Source organism: Vicia villosa, unplaced genomic scaffold (genome assembly GCF_029867415.1).
Source record: "Vicia villosa cultivar HV-30 ecotype Madison, WI unplaced genomic scaffold, Vvil1.0 ctg.000494F_1_1, whole genome shotgun sequence".
NCBI classification, from domain to species: Eukaryota; Viridiplantae; Streptophyta; class Magnoliopsida; order Fabales; family Fabaceae; genus Vicia; species Vicia villosa.
Window position 1 is genome coordinate 635780 of NW_026705239.1, and position 18858 is coordinate 654637.

The window sequence follows — 18858 nt, forward strand, 5'->3', positions numbered from 1 at the left end:
CTTCATTTGTCCCTGAACTTGGCCTCCGTTCCACAACTGTTCAACTACAAATTCGCACCTAGGATCCTTAGACCAAGCCTCCTCAAAGCGAAAAACATGGATCCTCTAGCGCTTTTGCTCATTGTCAATTGCCTCTAGGTCAATTCTGATAGCTGCATGATCCGACCCAGAGCGACCTAAATGAAACACTTTAACCGGCGCGAATCTATTGTTGAAACCACTAGTTGCAATTCCCCTATCGAGACGACACTGAATATTATCCACATCTTGTCTTCCATTAGTCCACGTATACGGGTAACCTTCATAACCTAAGTCGATAAGCCCACAAAGGTCCATAACTTGACGTCCCAGCGACATCTGGTTAGAGGTTCTAACATTGCCCCCCTGTTTGTCACTATCAGTCAGAACATCATTGAAATCTCCCACAAAAATTGCTCTCTCACCTCCTTTTTGTAATAACGTGTGAACCAAAGCCCACGTGTTAACCTTGTTTTGCTCATCCGGGAAACCGTAGATTCCGTTGAAACACCAAGGTTGATCTTCAAACTCATCCACTACTATACCGCTTATATGATTTAGAGAGTAGGAAGATACATTCAGGTTAACACTTTCCTTCCATAACAGAGTGAGTCCTACACCTCTAGTCCTGCCACTGCCACCACACTCAACAACCAGGCACCTCTCAAAACCACATCTATTTTTTATAATCTGCATCTCGTCGTTTTTCAGCCGAGTTTCCATAAGAAAAACGAGAGAGGGGTTTTCCGAACGAAGGGGCCTCAACAAGGCTCGAACTGCACGGGGACTCCCCAACCCCCTGTAGTTCCAACTTAGGATTTTCATTGGGGAAGGCAGTGTTGGTCCCCTAACACTACCTCTGGTCTATTTGCATTAGTCTTATCTTCCTCCTGGATCTGTTTTCTCTTTTTTTCACCACAGTCTTCCAAAGCTCCATCAGTAACCATAACGTCTATTAGCTGCCTCTTGCTCAACTCCCACTCAGCCGCCTTCTGTTGATCTATAACGGTCTTCTTAACACTTTTCCTTCTTATCCACTTCCTTTTCTTAGCTGCTAACTGTTGGTTCCCTCCCAATAACTTCCCCGTTTTGGAGATATCTACTACCCCTAGAGATTCAGCCACGGATTCAATCTCTTGTGCGCTCGTTTGTTTCGAAGCATCTGCCTCTTTTCCTCCTCCTTTATTCTGTATTTCTAAAGGAACCCTCTGCTCCACTTCCACTTCTCCCTCCTTCTCCTTTCCCTTAGAGCCACATTTGCTTTGACTCGATGAAATGTTGAAAAGACTCCTACTGCAATTCCCGGAGCTAGAGTCCTTTCTTTGTTCATCCATGACTTTTGGCAGTGGTGATGCTCTGAGCCATAGACCAAAATAGAGCTCTTGTTCCTCAATATGCTCGAAACCTTCTTCACTCAACTCTCCAAGATCTTCACAATCCTTTAACTGGTGCCCTATTCTTCCATAAACAAAACAAAATGTTGGCAGACGCTCATATTTGAAATGGACCCTGAGAGCTTTCTCTTTGAATTTGACAACTGTTCCTCTTTTAAGTGGTAGCTTTAAGTCCATCGTCACTTTGATTCGCAGAAACCGTCCATTCTTGTGAGCTTCCTTCTGATCCATCTTTTCAAACTCTCCTAAGATACCGCCAATTTTCTTCGCCATGGCCTCAGATCTGAGCATAAGAGGAAGCTCATAGATTCGAATCCAAAACGATCCAAAATGCATATTCAGCACCGACGGTTGCTCTTCACCCGACACACGAGCCAAGACCAATAGGTTCTTGTCGAAACTCCACGAGCCATTTTTCAACACATATTCCAAATCCCTCTTTGTAGCAAAACGAAAGAGGAATAGGTTTTTGCCCAGCTCTTGCGTTTCTACAGGATTCTTGAGTTTCCATGCGTTTATCATAGTGCTTGTGAACGCCCTAGCATTGAAACCGCCTTCTGTCCATAGCTTCCCAGCAAGGGTCCTTTGAAAGATCTCTTCTCCGCAGACTTCGTCACCTTCCGCTACAACCCCTTCTTCTTCTTCCTTTGATAAAGGGATGTTCTTCCATTTGTCCATCGCAAACTCAAAGATCTACTGATAAAGGATTAGTCCCAAAAACAACGAGACAGTAATAACTTCTAGATGGAAGAGATGAGCCACCAAGGTGGGAAAGGAGCCAGAGAAACTGGGGAGAAAAACGCCGCCACTAACCCTAGAAGGGATAAGGGGAGAGAAAACACGGTAAGTTTTGAGTTTTATGTATTCAATTGTAAATATACAGTGAAGGGTGATTTCTTTGACAAAACTTTTAAGAGATGAGACTATAACAAATTTATACTGCAAGACACTGCCCAAAAGCTTGGCTATTGCAGACTTAGGATGCTCTTCTGGACCGTACACTTTGTTAGTGATCTCAGAATTTATTAAGGTGGTCGAAAATCATTTTCGGAAATTTAATTAGAAATCTCCTGAATATAAAGTCTATATGAACGATCTATCGGGTAATGATTTCAACAGCGTATTTAAGTCTCTCGACACCTTCAAAGAAAACCTATATGATGAAATGAAAACTGAAATAGGTCCTTGCTACTATTTTGGAGTTCCTGGTTCCTTTTATGGCAGGATTTTTCCATATAAAAGTTTGCATTTTGTTCATTCCTCTTACAGTCTTCATTGGCTATCAAAGGTTTGTTCATTCTTTTTGAGGAGATTTCTGATTAAATTTAATAAAAAAAATGTTTCATATCAATAAATTTTGTTGATTGATGATTAATTAGGTTCCAAAGGGTGTAGACAACAACAACAACAAGGGAAATATTTACTTGTCAACCACAAGCCCTACAAATGTCATCAAGGCTTATTACAAGCAATTTCAGTCAGATTTCTCTCTTTTTCTCGAGTGTTGTGCCCGAGAAATAGTTGAGGGTGGTCAAATGATTCTAACAATTATAGGAAGAAAAAATGATGATCCATCAGACAAGGAGTGTTGTTACATTTGGGATCTCATGAAAATTGCTGTAACACCCCAAATTCTACCCGAAATTATAATGCAGAAAAATATCAGAGTATTTAAAAATTTCAAACAACACATTAGAGTATCACATATCAACTTAGAACTTCAAATTGTATTTCATTCAACGATGATACATAGCATTCGAATTAACAATCAACTATCAGCTTTATTCAACTCAAACAACTAGGAAGTATAATAAGTACTTCATATTATTCAACTTGGCTTCAACGGTTATAATAACAATAACTAAAACATTAACAACATAGAACAACAATATAAACAACCCCCTGAGTGCTACGTATCAGAGCGACACACCAACAGGACTCGATGAAGCAACAAACTTCTATAGCTATACTTGAGTACCTGCCTATTTCCCATGGTAGGGGAAATATCAGCAGAAAGGATGAGATATCAAACTATATAAATAGGATCATGATAAATCACATATTAGGTAAATAATATAAATGAATCACCGCCTCACACAACATTAACTTAAACAACACAAAGAACATCATCAATGAATAGTCATATATCAACATATAAACATATTCGACAGGTCATCATATAAGCATCATTAACAAGTCAACACATAGGCGTCTTCAATAAGTCAACATATAATCATCAATATCATCATATAGGCATATTCAACAAGTCAACATATAAGCGTCATTATTAATAGATAAGCATTTTCAACAAGTCAACGTATAAGCGTCATTATGAATATATAAGCATTTTCAACAAATCAATGTATAAGTATCTATATCGTCATATAAGCATCCACTACAACGCGCAAGGCTTTTAAAAGCGCTTTTTTTGGCCTTTAACAGCGCTTTAAAGCGCTGCCAAAGCCAGCGCTGGCATAGGCTACGAAAGCGCTTTTAAAAGCGCTCTGGTAGGCCCCCCTATAAGAGCGCTTTTCTGGAAAAAACGCTCTTGTAGGCCCCCCTTTAAGAGCGCTTTTCAGGAAAAAGCGCTCTGGTAGGCACCCCTATAAGAGCGCTTTTTTCAAAAGCGCTTTCGTATGTTGCGTTTTTTTTTTTTTATGCTTTTTATTATTTCTAAACCTGCACTTTTGGCAGCAATATTTTAGAACCTGTAATTTACTATTTTTTGGCAGTATTTTTTCATGAACCTATAATTTATCATTTCAAATCGATATATACCATTATAATCGATATCGATTATATACAAAAAAGTATTATATTATATACCATTAATGTAAATCAAAATACATATATACATATTTCTAAACCAAAACAACTAAACCAATTCACATATTTCTAAACCAAAACAACTAAATGGGAAACAACTTCCGAGTTCTTATGCAACCAATGTACGCTTCCTGTATTATCTGGAGCTATGTTGTATTGATGCTTTAGTGGAGAACCAGTAGTCACCTGAGCTATGTTGTATTGTGTCACAGAATATGAATCAAATAACTGTACCCCGAACGATCCTGCCACAGAAGACTTCGGGGTACATTACTTGATTCTTATTCTGTGGAACATAATCGGCAGGGGCACATTGTGTTCTATCCTTTACCAGTCCATCCACTGTTTGAAGCTCAACCTACAATAGAAAAACGTGATTATTTACACAACATTCACATTCTCAATATTTTCTCTATTAACCAAAAATTTCCTCATCTCCGAACAAAAGACAAAATAGTTAATAAAAATAGTGCTATACCAGAACAGAAACCAATTTATAAGAAATCAATTAACAACCACATGCACATAAAAATAGTTTTTGATAAAAGAACAAGTCAATTGAGCCAACAACCAAAAACCCTAAAAAAAATCAGCCGTAGAGCCGTAGAGCCAACAACCAAAAACCCTAAAAAAAATTCTGTTTATCATCTTCGAAAAACCTCTCCAGAAACTGTAAATACATTGTTCATATTCATCCAACAACAATCACAATACACAGCCGCAAACACTAACCAAAACCCTAATTGTTCATCTTTCTCATACACGCAAACCATTCATCAGAAACAAAACCATTCACAAATCATCATCAAACATAACCAGACAAACATTCATCAAACCCAAACATTTGTTCATCACTTTCCTAATCAAACAAACCCTTCAGAAATTTGAGAGAGGAAGAGAGAATAAGAAATAAACTCAGAAAGGTCTCACCCGGTTTTGGTTTGTAGATTCAGAATCGAAACCGAACTCAGCAACAACACGAACCTCAACTCACCATAAACTCGTGTGTTTTGGATCTGAAAGGAAGAAGAACGGCGGAGGTTGCTAGGGTTTCGGAGAGAGGACGGCGGAGCAACGAAGGAAGAAGAAAGATCTGAAACAAAACGCGTGTGTTTGTAAAATATATAATTTTTTTAAATGGGCTACCAGAGCGCTTTTCAAAAGCGCTTTAATAACACCCCCTACCAGAGCGCTTTTATCCCAAAAGCGCTTTCGTAGCACCCACCCTATAAGAGCGCTTTTAAAAGCGCTTTCATAACCCCCCTACCAGAGCGCTTTTTAAAAGCGCTCTCATACCCCCCTACCAGAGCGCTTTTTAAAAGCGCTCTCATAACTCCCCCTACCAGAGCGCTTTTTTTGCATCATTTTTCCTTGTTTATTAATTTTGTTTTTAGCGAGCCCTACGAGAGCGCTTTTGCGAAAAGCGCTTTAGTAGCTGCGCTGCTACAGCTTAAATTTGGCGTAGTGATCGCAGTGCATAATCAACAACTCCAACCAACAACAACGGAAAACGACTCGAATGCGAATCAACTGTGCATATGCATGTGGTACCAATCGGAGCTTCAGCCCCCGTCACCAATTGCCCAATTTAGAGGCACAAGGCATAAGCCTTCGTCACTAGTTTGCCAATCCAAGCCGTCACAGAGTATGCATATGAAATGTGACTCGACAAGCAAGACAATACAACATACTCATCACAATCACATATCGTCACGGGGTATAAACCTATATCACAATCAATTACCATCTATACGAGGTAATTCACGTCACCATAATATTTCATCTTCACTTAGTCACAAAATCATCATCACAAATATATACAACATCACGTATTACAAATCATCACAAAACATCGTCATGTTTCGACACATCATCGCAATTATACAACTTCCCATATAAACAAGTCATTACATATAAATCCTCATGCTTCGGCAAATCACAACAAACATACAACTTCGTGTATTAACAAAATCGTCACAAATATACAATTCGCATATCATCAAGATTATTACAATTATCATCACGTTTCGGCACATCGACACAATTACTCAATTTCACATATTAACAAAGTCATCCAAATCAAAACCACAATCTTCGATCAATTCGTTAGATAATCTCAACATGCTAATTTATCAAGTAAACCAAATCAACCTTCAATTATCAACTAATTCAATTAGACATAATATTATTTATCAAGACAACATCATTGGCATAACAATATATTATTCTCAACATAAATATTCAACAAAATCACGATTACGGATAAACCGAATAGTTAATCTAAGTTCAAGTTTATTCCAATTAAATAGGCTTATTGAAAATTAATTAAACCATTAATTTAATCGACCGATTAATATCACAATTTCGACAAAATAATACCACCACGTTAATATACTATTTAAACTTAGCTACTAAGTAAATTTTCATCAAATTTCGGACAACTAATTATACCGCTTAATTAAGCTATTTCGATTAAACGACACTGTTTTGCATTTTACTAATTCTATATCCAGTACTGTTATACACTTCCCATTCTAATGTTTCTAATTATCAATATATTTACTGCTACAGTGAAAAGGGAGTATTATACTACTACATGCATCATACCACTTTTGTTGTTCTAATTTTCTAGTCATATTTCTTTCATTACTCTATCACTTAATTAACTAGGGAAAGATAGGTCATGATTTATTTCAATGTAATATATAATTTTGGGAAACTAAGTACTAGAACTAGTATAATATAAAGACACAGTATAATTTAGGAACAAGTGGTAACCAAGAACAATTATAAAATTCAGCACATAGGAAACAAAGCACACAGGTGGCACAAAATTAGTTCATTCGGAACAACATAAGCCAAAGATGGAAACAGTAAGTGGCAATGGTCTTTATCAAGGCACATCATTAAAACGGAACAACATCATAAACGAAACCCAAACGACCAACAAATTTTCAGCAACAACACAACATATATAGAACATCACAGTAGAGAAATCTAATACCCTAAACCCCACATAAAATTCATCATACTCCCATTTAGGTAGTAAGAATCCCCCCTTACCTTGGATTGAGTGCAGCTTTAAGGAGAATCAATGGAAAATTGGAGAAAAATGACACTTTAGAGCAACACTTTGGGTCTCCTTCTTCTCCTCTTCACAATCCTAGCCTTGCTTTCCCCTTTCTCTTATTCTTCTATTTCTTTTTCTCGGTTTCCTCTCTCCTTTCTATATTCCAAAAATCACAAAAAATGGTACCACCACTTGTTAATACTTCCTAATGGGCCTAATAAAAATACACCCTTAATACTTAAAGATACCATAATATAAGCCCAACATCATTTCTACCCTTAATGTAAAAATAATACTTCCACTTAAACTCCATTAAAATAAAATCCGATTATTATAATATACCGACTAAATACTCAGTGTCTCATATTTCCGGTCTAATCTTAATTACTCAGAAAATCCCCAAAACGCTAAACATTAGCTCTTTAATATTTCTAATACTAAAAATATTTAAACCTCCGATTAAATGTCGATCTGCTATCCTAAACTAATACTGACTAAATTGTCCCAAAACGCGAAAATTCACAAATGTCTAAATTAAGCCAATAATTATTTTTCCGGGCATTACAACTCTCCCCCACTTAGGATATTTTCGTCCTAAAAAATCCGCCCAACACAACCATCCCTAACATCGCATCCTCATTCAACTTTCTTATTCTCTAACTGTGCTTGACAACACTCCGACTATTACTTTTTAGATATATTTGTATCTCAACACGATTTGAATCCCAAAACTCATACGTCAATCTCTCAATTATCCTTGTAACATAATCGTTACTAGCTGGCTAATCATTTCAGCAATACCTTGGAACAACATCTTACAACATAACAACAACCTTCACTCACTTATACTTGACGATACAACATTGCTTCATCATCGCAACAACATACTCAACACCGATACACATATACGATTCTTATTTTCCATACTCAGGTGTTATTCACTAACAAAGCACCAACAACAACATTACTGCAACAACGACAAAATTATCATAATACCAATCTGATAACATAACTCGAATAATAACCACACAACTCATTACCAACCAACAACTTACAAGAACATCCTATTACAATCAGCATTATTCACAAGAAAACACAATACATCTGGCACAACATGCTTTAGTTGCACGACTCTGATCATCCATCTTATTTCACCGTCCTTCATTAGAGTTTCTATCGACTTATATGATTCACAAGCTTCAACTAAGTTTCAGACTTACCTCAACATTCACCAATTTATGCACCATCGAGATAGTAAGATAAGTCTATAACATCTAATACAATTCCGTCTACTATCAACAAGAAATTAAGGGTGATCAAGTCCTCAATTTGTCAATAGACAGCCGACAATCATAATGGAGTATAACCATCATTACCAACTATAATAGTGTTCCTTTAGAAATTGAACTTACGTCACCAAAGGTACCATAATTCAACAACTTGCAAAACTATCTGAACCTGCTAACACTGACGTCTTGCAGCTACTTACTAAAACACCTCTGATGATACATTAGAACAAAATTTATTCACACCAATATCAACACTTCTTATCATTGAAATCATACTCATCTCTTCGCATTTCCGACTCTTACTCGCGATCCATAACGTTTCAACGGTCTCAACAATTTCTACCACAGTTTCAATCACTTACCGATAATCCTACAACAAGGTCTACGACAATCCTTCACTTAATCATTGATCAAACATCGACATCTTACGCAAGACTACTTAAATAACAACTTCATAGTCCATTAACAATGCTGAACACAATAGCTTTCCAAATTCCATCTTCCAAAATTTATTCTTGGTACTTAACGATTACCTCCTGAAACATCATGAGTTTACACCATACTTGCAGATCAACAACTGCTACACTGTTCCTCATCCTTCGAAGAGTAAAAGTCAACAATTCTTGATCATTCTCCTTCTACAAACGATCTAAGCTTGTTAAATAACCAAAACCTTGAATCCATGTCAACAAGCTCCAACAATACTTGCACTGTCTCCTTAAGCAGTACTTTCCGCCAACCACTTACAATAGAAACATATCCAAGAAGTACAGCTCCTCCCCCACTTTGCTCAAACTAAAAACAACAACAAAACAAGCAAGTACCAACAGTGTTTCACACAAATGTCGCGTACTACAACATAAAACACTAATAGCATTCAACAGTCGCACAACTCAACTGACTCGACAACTTGGCCGGACGGACCGACCTTCTCTGATACCACTTATGTAACACCCCAAATTCTACCCGAAATTATAATGCGGAAAAATATCAGAGTATTTAAAAATTTCAAACAACACATTGGAGTATCAGATATCAACTTAGAACTTCAAATTGTATTTCATTCAACGATGATACATATCATTCGAATTAACAATCAACTATCAGCTTTATTCAACTCAAACAACTTGGAAGTATAATAAGTACTTCATATTATTCAACTTGGCTTCAACGGTTATAATAACAACAACTAAAACATTAACAACATAGAACAACAATATAAACAACCCCCTGAGTGCTACGTATCAGAGCGACACATCAATAGGACTCGATGAAGCAACAAACTTCTATAGCTATACTTGAGTACCTGCCCATTTCCCATGGCAGGGGAAATATCTGCAGAAAGGGTGAGATATCAAACTATATAAATAGGATCATGATAAATCACATATTAGGTAAATAATATAAATGAATCACCGCCTCACACAATATTAACTTAAACAACAACAAAGAACATCATCAATGAATAGTCATATATCAACATATAAACATATTCGATAGGTCATCATATAAGCATCATTAACAAGTCAACACATAGGCGTCTTCAATAAGTCAACATATAATCATCAATATCATCATATAGGCATATTCAACAAGTCAACATATAAGCGTCATTATCAATAGATAAGCATTTTCAACAAGTCAACGTATAAGCGTCATTATGAATATATAAGCATTTTCAACAAGTCAACGTTTAAGTATCTATATCGTCATATAAGCATCGCAGTGCATAATCAACAACTCCAACCAACAACAACGGACAACGACTCGAATGCGAATCAACTGTGCATATGCATGTGGTACCAATCGGAGCTTCAGCCCCCGTCACCAATTGCCCAATTCAGAGGCACAAGGCATAAGCCTTCGTCACTAGTTTGCCAATCTAGGCCGTCACAGAGTATGCATATGAAATGTGACTCGATAAACAAGACAATACAACATACTCATCACAATCACATATCGTCACGGGGTATAAGCCTATATCACAATCAATTACCATCTATACGAGGTAATTCACGTCACCATAATATTTCATCTTCACTTAGTCACAAAATCATCATCACAAATATATACAACATCACGTATTACAAATCATCACAAAATATCGTCATGTTTCGACACATCATCGCAATTATACAACTTCACATATAAACAAGTCATTACATATAAATCCTCATGCTTCGGCATATCACAACAAACATACAACTTCGTGTATTAACAAAATCGTCACAAATATACAATTCGCATATCATCAAGATTATTACAATTATCATCACGTTTCGGCACATCGGCACAATTACTCAATTTCACATATTAACAAAGTCATCCAAATCAAAACCACAATCTTCGATCAATTCGTGAGATAATCTCAACATGCTAATTTATCAAGTAAACCGAATCAACCTCCAATTATTAACTAATTCAATTAGACATAATAGTATTTATCAAGACAACATCATTGGCATAACAATATATTATTCTCAACAAAAATATTCAACCAAATCACGATTACGGTCAAATTCTCAAGATACTGTAATTTACCGATAAACCGAATAGTTAATCTAAGTTCAAGTTTATTCCAATTAAATAGGCTTATTGAAAATTAATTCAACCATTAATTTAATCGACCGATTAATATCACAATTTCGACAAAATAACACCACCACGTTAATGTACTATTTAAACTTAGCTACCAAGTAAATTTTCATCAAATTCCGGACAACTAATTATACCGCTTAATTCAGCTATTTCGATCAAACGGAACTGTTTTGCATTTTATTAATTCTATATAGGGGTGTAAGCGTATAAAAAAATCCAATTAAACCGACAATCCAAACGAAACAAAACCGAAATTAAACCAATTATTATTGGTTTGGTTCAAAAATCGAACCAAACCAATAAGAACCGACGTGGTTTGGTTCGATTATCAGTTTTAGTTTTTAGGAACCGCCAATCCGATGAACCGAACCAATGAAAATAATGACGCTCTAAATATTTTATTCTACCCATCATTAAACTCAAAATTTTTTTCCGGTCCAACCATTATCCATCTTTGTTTACACTTCCTTCCTTTAAGAAAGACACGCATCTAGAACCAAACTCTAAAGCATAGAAAGTAGAAACCATAAGTCACAAAAAATATGCTTTTACAGAACTGCTGCTCTTGTTGTCCACAACTATTGTTCCTTTCACTACCGTCATTCTGATATGTTATGGTCGTGTTCTTCGTGTTCAGGTTCTCTTTGTTAATTTTCATATATTTTTGTACCTTTTTCTTCTTCTTTTTCTCCATCAAAATTCATTCAGGTCTTGTTACAAAATAGTTTTGATGTGTGTTTGAGGTGTAAAACATGTTAATGAATGTGCGTTTTGTTATATTCTATATGTTAAGCTTTGAAATCCCTTTCCAAATTTCTGATGCTAAGTGTTAACTTTTATATTTGATAGTGAACTTATTTCATGATGCAATAGAAATCATGTCAGTATTTCGTATGGAATAAAAACAACTTGTAATTTGTTTATATTAGTATAAAATATACCAAAAACACGAAAATGGAGAATATACGGATGAATATAATGTTTTAAAAAATAATAGTATAAAATACACCAAAAAATACGATAATGGAAAATATACTGATGAATATAATGTTTAAAAAAAATTATTGTAAACCGATCAACCAAACCAAACCGAACTAAACCGATTAGTTTGGTTTGATTCCATTTTTGAAAAATGTTAAAAACCGAACCAAACCAAACCGATGGAAATATTATTGGTTCAGACTTTTTTTAACCAAAAATCGGTCCAAACCGATCCGATTACACCCCTAATTCTATATCCAGTACTGTTATACACTTCCCATTCTAATGTTTCTAATTATCAATATATTTACTGCTACAGTTAAAAGGGAGTATTATACTACTGCATGCATCATACCACTTTTATTGTTCTAATTTTCTAGCCATACTTCTTTCATTACTCTATCACTTAATTAATTAGGGATAGATAGGTCATGATTTATTTCAATGTAATATATAATTTTGGGAAACTAAGTACTAGAACTAGTATAATATAAAGACAAAGTATAATTTAGGAACAAGTGGTAACCAAGAACAATTATAAAATTCAGCACATAGGAAACAAAGCACACAGGTGGCACAAAATTAGTTCATTCGGAACAACATAAGCCAAAGATGGAAACAGTAAGTGGCAATGGTCTTTATCAAGGCACATCATTAAAACGGAACAACATCATAAACGAAACCCAAATGACCAACAAATTTTCAACAACAACACAACATATATAGAACAACACAGTAGAGAAATCTAATACCCTAAACCTCATATAAAATTTATCATAGTCCCATTTAGGTAGTAAGAATCCCCCCTTACCTTGGATTGAGTGCCGCTTTAAGGAGAATTAGTGGAAAATTGGAGGAAAATGACACTTTAGAGCAACACTTTGGGTCTCATTCTTCTCCTCTTCACAATCCTAGCCTTGCTTTCCCCTTTCACTTATTCTTCTATTTCTTTTTCTCGGTTTCCTCTCTCCTTTCTATATTCCAAAAATCACAAAAAATGGTACCACCACTTGTTAATACTTCCTAATGAGCCTAATAAAAATACACCCTTAATACTTTAAGATACCATAATATAAGCCCAATATCATTTCTACCCTTAATGTAAAAATAATACTTCCACTTAAACTCCATTAAAATAAAATCCGATTATTATAATATACCGGCTGAATACTCAGTGTCTCATATTTCCGGTCTAATCTTAATTACTCGGAAAATCCCCAAAACGCTAAACATTAGCTCTTTAATATTTCTAATACTAAAAATATTAAAATCTCCGATTAAATGTCGATCTGCTATCCTAAACTAATACCGACTAAATTGTCCCAAAACGCAAAAATTTCAGTAAACATCACAAATGTCTAAATTAAGCCAATAATTATTTTTCCGGGCATTACAATTGCTCTCAAGGACATGGTCCTACAGGTTATCGGTTTAAACGTGAATACCATCAATTTTTGTCTATTGAGATATGATTTATAGACAATAAATTAGGAAATTTCTTCACCCACCTCCTAACCTTCTTGGCCACCTCCGGTGAATTTACCAAAATACCCCCAGTTTCGGAAGTTCATTTCCGAAAACGTACTTTTTTTGAAAAAAAAGGTGTTTTAGGAAATGTATCTCTGAAAAGGTGTTTTTTTATTATAAAATATTGATTTCGGAGATGCATCTCCGAAATAAAGTTGTTTTTCAGAAAATTGGTGTATTGGGAAGTTCATCTCCGAATTCACCCCCCCTTGGAGAAATTCGGAAATGTACTTCCGAAATAAGGTCTGGACAGAAGAAAAATAACAAACAATAACGATTCGCTTTATTTAATCGGATGAAGATTACATCGATCACATTACATAAGATTAAAGTTACATATTGTTAAACACGGGTAGGTGGGGATGAGTCAACATTTTTATAACGTCGTCCGCCGATCTTTGAAGTTTCGCGTCCAACTCGATCGGGCCCTTCGAAGAAAATTGGTCGAACATTGTCCACAAAACCGCTAAATCTTCGTCGTTCTTGATCTCAAAAGGTGTGAACTTAATGTCTCCCTCGTCGTTAAGCGATGGCGAGCGGTACTCGAGCTTGACAACCTTTCGATTCTCGGGATAGTGCAAAAGCGTGTTGAGCGACGTTATCAACTCCGCAAACGGCGTGTCGCGCGAGAAGCGAAATTGGAACGGCATCGGGTAGCCGGTTTCAAAGTAGACGAGTGCTAGGTGGGGGTAGGTTTGTGTCATTTGTGTTTTGTGGTGTGAAGAGGATGAAGAAAACTGTGTTGTATTTATAGACTTATTGGAGCAATGATGGCCCAACAAACCTTATCCTGCCTCAGTGGACTTTTCGGAAATGAACTTCCGAAAATTGGAGGCAGACTAGCATATTTCGGAAGTTCATTTCCGAATTATGCAGAAAACAGAACTAAATTTTGCATTTTGTTGTTTGCTTAGTGTTTTGTGTAAAAAATACAAAAGAAATTCAAAATACACATAAATTAGCCAATGATGACATAAAACATACTTATATTATATATGTATTAAATCGGTCCGATTTTACATGATAATCAACAATACATATAAAAATGGTCATTACAAACAAAAAACGATCCGGAACAAACTAAAATTCACCGAACCAATCGGTGGATCCTAAGTCCAAAATAGGTACGTTCTTCGATCACTCTCTATTTTGCTCGCGCTCTTGGCGCATCATTTCTTCAAACTTCGCCATTCTTGAAACGAAAGGATCCAGCCAAGTCTCCGCCTCATTTGAACGATGCGCCGTCCATTGACAAGAAGTAGCCGGTATAGGACACCCCGGTTTCAAAAACACTTGGACGAAGTGCCGCGATCGTAGATACCCGATGCATATGATCCGGCTCGACGCGTCCAACGACGGTCGACTATGAAGTGGAAAGAAAGTCTCACTTAGTCCAAACCTCGTCAAATCGACACACACCATATCATACGCACTTGCTATTAGATGACCCATATCGGGGAATGACATCCACTTCGAAACCGGAGCGATACCGGTAAGTGATGGAACAAGTGAATCATGAATTTTCGCAAACTTTTCTTGATTTTCATATAGTCGGCCGTAGATGTCCCGATACGAAGTCAACTCCGCAATAAGTTCCCGTCGGACTAAAGTGTGATTATTTTCCCCTTTACCGAGCAAACCCGCAACGGCCTGATATCCACAATTGCCGTCGCCTCCAACATCAACGATGTTATCGATATATTTGTGCATAAAAAGTGGCATTTCATCAATGTAGACAATGGGTGATTTTTTGATCGGTGGTGTGCGAGGTGGCTTCGAAATACGGGCTCCTTTGTTACCACTACACTTGGACTTCGGCGTCGGTGAATCCGGGAACGATGCATCAACATGTTCAAAGTAGGAAGGAGGTCGTTTTGTTGACGTGTCATCTTGTGTAATTTTGGACTTTTTCGGTGCACCTTTCGTTTTAACCGGTTGAGATGGCGGTTTCAAGTCGGCGGTCTCCGGAAATGCAATTTTTCGTAATTGTTCTTTAATGTGCATTTTCGTTGTGTCATCCGCATTAGCAAACTTCTCCATTATCACTTCCAACTCATCGGAGATGGTGATTTTGGAGTCATTTTCTTTCGGCGGGTCAAAATCATCAAAACGAAGCTTCTTCCAATGGTCGGCTACCTCATCCATGCGTATTGGTGAATTCAACTTCTTCTTTTTTGCAAGTATACAAGCACATGGAAGGCCGTATATATTTCTAATGGTACACCCACATAAAGAACTATCCGGCCCCGTGGTCTCCGACCTCTTCGCTTCATGAAACAAAAAATTCAAACCCGATCGGGATATGTTGTAAATCAATTGGGAGAATAAACTTTGGCCCTTATACCGGTGTTCCATAACCGTCTTGCTCCGACCGAACGATGTTTGAATTTTATTGTGTTGATTTTCAAGCATTTGGTTCACGGTGTCCCATCCCCGACACAAATCTCCCTTGCTATCACCCAACCACCTCTTGAAGACCGCATATGCGGATTCAACTCGGTTAGTCGTGGTGCAACCAAGATGTCTAACTCGATTTGTCCAAGCGCACACGACTTTTTCTCTAACTTTGTCAAGAATGGTGGATTCGACGTAATGACAAAAAGTCTTAATGGAACCACACAAAGACCTAAAGTGTACCAATTTCTCGGTACACACCTCTTCGGAGTATGCATCCAAAATTTCCCTCCATGCCGCCATTATCCTATCAACCACAACACCGACTTTGATTACTTTACCATTTTCATCCGGCCTATCTTTTGTCCCAACCGCGGGTTTCAACTTACTTCTCACGTTGCAAGTTATGTGATACCGGCAAAGTAACGCGGTCGATGTCGGGAAGACGGTATCGACCGCATTCATCAAAGCATTGTCCCAGTCGGTGACAATGACGTTTGGCATACACTTTTGATCAACTAACAAATACTTGCATATGCCTAAAGCCCATGTAAAGTTTTCTTCTTTTTCACACTCCAAAAAAGCAAACCCGACCGAATAAGTCTTGTCCGTCGAGGTCACACCCACTATCTCTAGAAGAGGAAGCCTATATTTGTTTGTCTTGTACGTCGAATCCATGATAAGAACGGTTGGAAATGTGTTGAATAATTTGATACTTTCGGGATGAGTCCAAAAAATATCACGCACCGTAACTTTGTCCTCGAACATTCGGAAGCTTGACACATATTTGTTATCACCCAATAGTTTCAAAAGTTATTGCATTTCCGACCGAGGGCCCATTTTCAAAACTTTGAGATTGTGCCGTTCATTGTAAACTTGCTTGATATTTGAAACGCTATCCGGTTTTTTACGCTTCAAATCGGCAAGTATGTTGCGAGGCGCCACTTTGACTATCGTTAAATCCGATATCACATTCTTCTCTTCGCGGGACAAACGACACGCCATTGGATGTCCGTGTAACTTGGCCTCTAAGGGATGATTATGAATTCCACAAATTACGGTTAAACGCCACAAATCACCGACCCTCCGAGTCGCGCGCAACTTAAACGGACACCCACACTTTCTCGATCCTGTGTCTTCGTGTTTTAGAACCCGGTTTGATTGTGCATAACTCCCACCCCGTTCGCAATTCAAAACAACGAAAGCTTTCCGCCTACTATTTCCATTGTCGGACCTTAAAATAACAATACCAAATCCAAGTTTACTAGCTTCGTTCTGAACCCAATCAATCAATTGTTCGCGACTACCGAAGCTCCGATCATTTGTAAATTGTTGCCGAACATCGACCGCATTGATCATAGGATTAACGTCGATAACCGGATCGTTATTAACGTTGACAACTGCCGGAACTACTGCGTCATTGTCTTGCACATTGTTGTCCGGATGCACCATACCTAAAATATGCAAAAATTATCAAAATTGGGCAAAACTGTTTTTTTTAACTGCCAGGGCATATTTCGGAAGTTCATTTCCGAAATTTGTTAGGTAATATATTTCGGAAATGAACTTCCGAACCATAGCAGGTTCAGCATAAAATTCATCAATCAATGTAGTGAAATAGGGGATGAAATGAGAGATGTTTACCTCAAATTGTAGCTTTCTATGCTCCCTTTAACGTGATCAACGGTTTGAAACTTGATTTTAGGACGAAAAACGGATGGAGATTGATTGGGTTTTGGAGAGGGTTTGGAGAAGTTTTGGAGAAAAATGATGAAATAGTGAAGGAGGGAAAATTGTATATGCAGCAATATTTTCGGAAATGAACTTCCGAAATATTCACGGTTTTGAATTTTTTTTACTTCGGAAATGCATCTCCGAAAACACCACTTTTTTGGTGTTTTCGGAGATGCATTTCCGAAGTCAAAAAAAATTCAAAAAAAAAAAAAACTTCGGAGATGCATCTCCGAAGCAGGGGTAGTTTTGGGATTTCGCTGGGGGTGACCCCCATAGGGAGGTGGGTAAAGAAATTTTCATAAATTATGTTGCAGGGAATCATTGATGAAGAGAAACTGGATACTTTCAACCTCCCAAACTACTATCCTTCTACATGGGAAGTGAATCAGGAAGTTCTCGGGGAAGGATCATTTGCAATCGATAAACTAGAGATTTCTGAAGTGAATTGGAATGGTCTTGATCGTTGAGAAGCTTTGGACATTGAATCTAAAATGTCGAAATCATTCAGAAACGATGGATACAATATGGCACAATGCATCAGGGCTGTGAATGAACCTTTGATGGTTTGTCACTTTGGTGAGAGTGTCATTGAAGAGATTTTTGAACGCTATACAAATATTTTAACAGACCGGATGTCTAAAGAGAGAACTAAGTTCCCCAATCTTACCTTTTCATTGACTAGAAAACCATGAGGAAGAACAATTTGGTTCAAGGTTTTAAATTTTAAGTTCAAAATAAATTTCAAGAGTTTTGTTGTAGGTCAGCAGCTAATGATCAGTTAGGAAATATTATGATGCAAATTAAAAATAAAACTTTAGATGCATTGCTAAAATGGTCTACCAGATTTACTCTTGTAGGAGATTTGATTCATTGAGTCATCTAAACTATTAAAAAAATTTAAATATTCTATTTTAAGAGAAAGTATAAAGATCATATATTAATTGATATAAATATTCTATTTCTAACACTCTCTAACTCTGGTTTTCACCACTAACTAAACATCACAACAAACACAAGCAAAAGAGTA

General features: G+C 36.9%; 1 protein-coding gene and 1 pseudogene across 1 annotated transcript; one reads left to right on the forward strand and one right to left on the reverse strand.

Moving 5' to 3' along the window:
- Window positions 1–839: 839 nt before the first annotated feature.
- LOC131629007 (uncharacterized) lies at window positions 840–2090 on the reverse strand. Its single transcript, XM_058899810.1, has one exon. The coding sequence runs from the start codon at window positions 2088–2090 to the stop codon at window positions 840–842; it is 1251 nt and encodes a 416-aa protein (XP_058755793.1).
- A 66-nt stretch (window positions 2091–2156) lies between these two features.
- On the forward strand, window positions 2157–18523 carry LOC131629008 (S-adenosyl-L-methionine:benzoic acid/salicylic acid carboxyl methyltransferase 3-like; annotated as a pseudogene).
- Window positions 18524–18858: the final 335 nt, after the last annotated feature.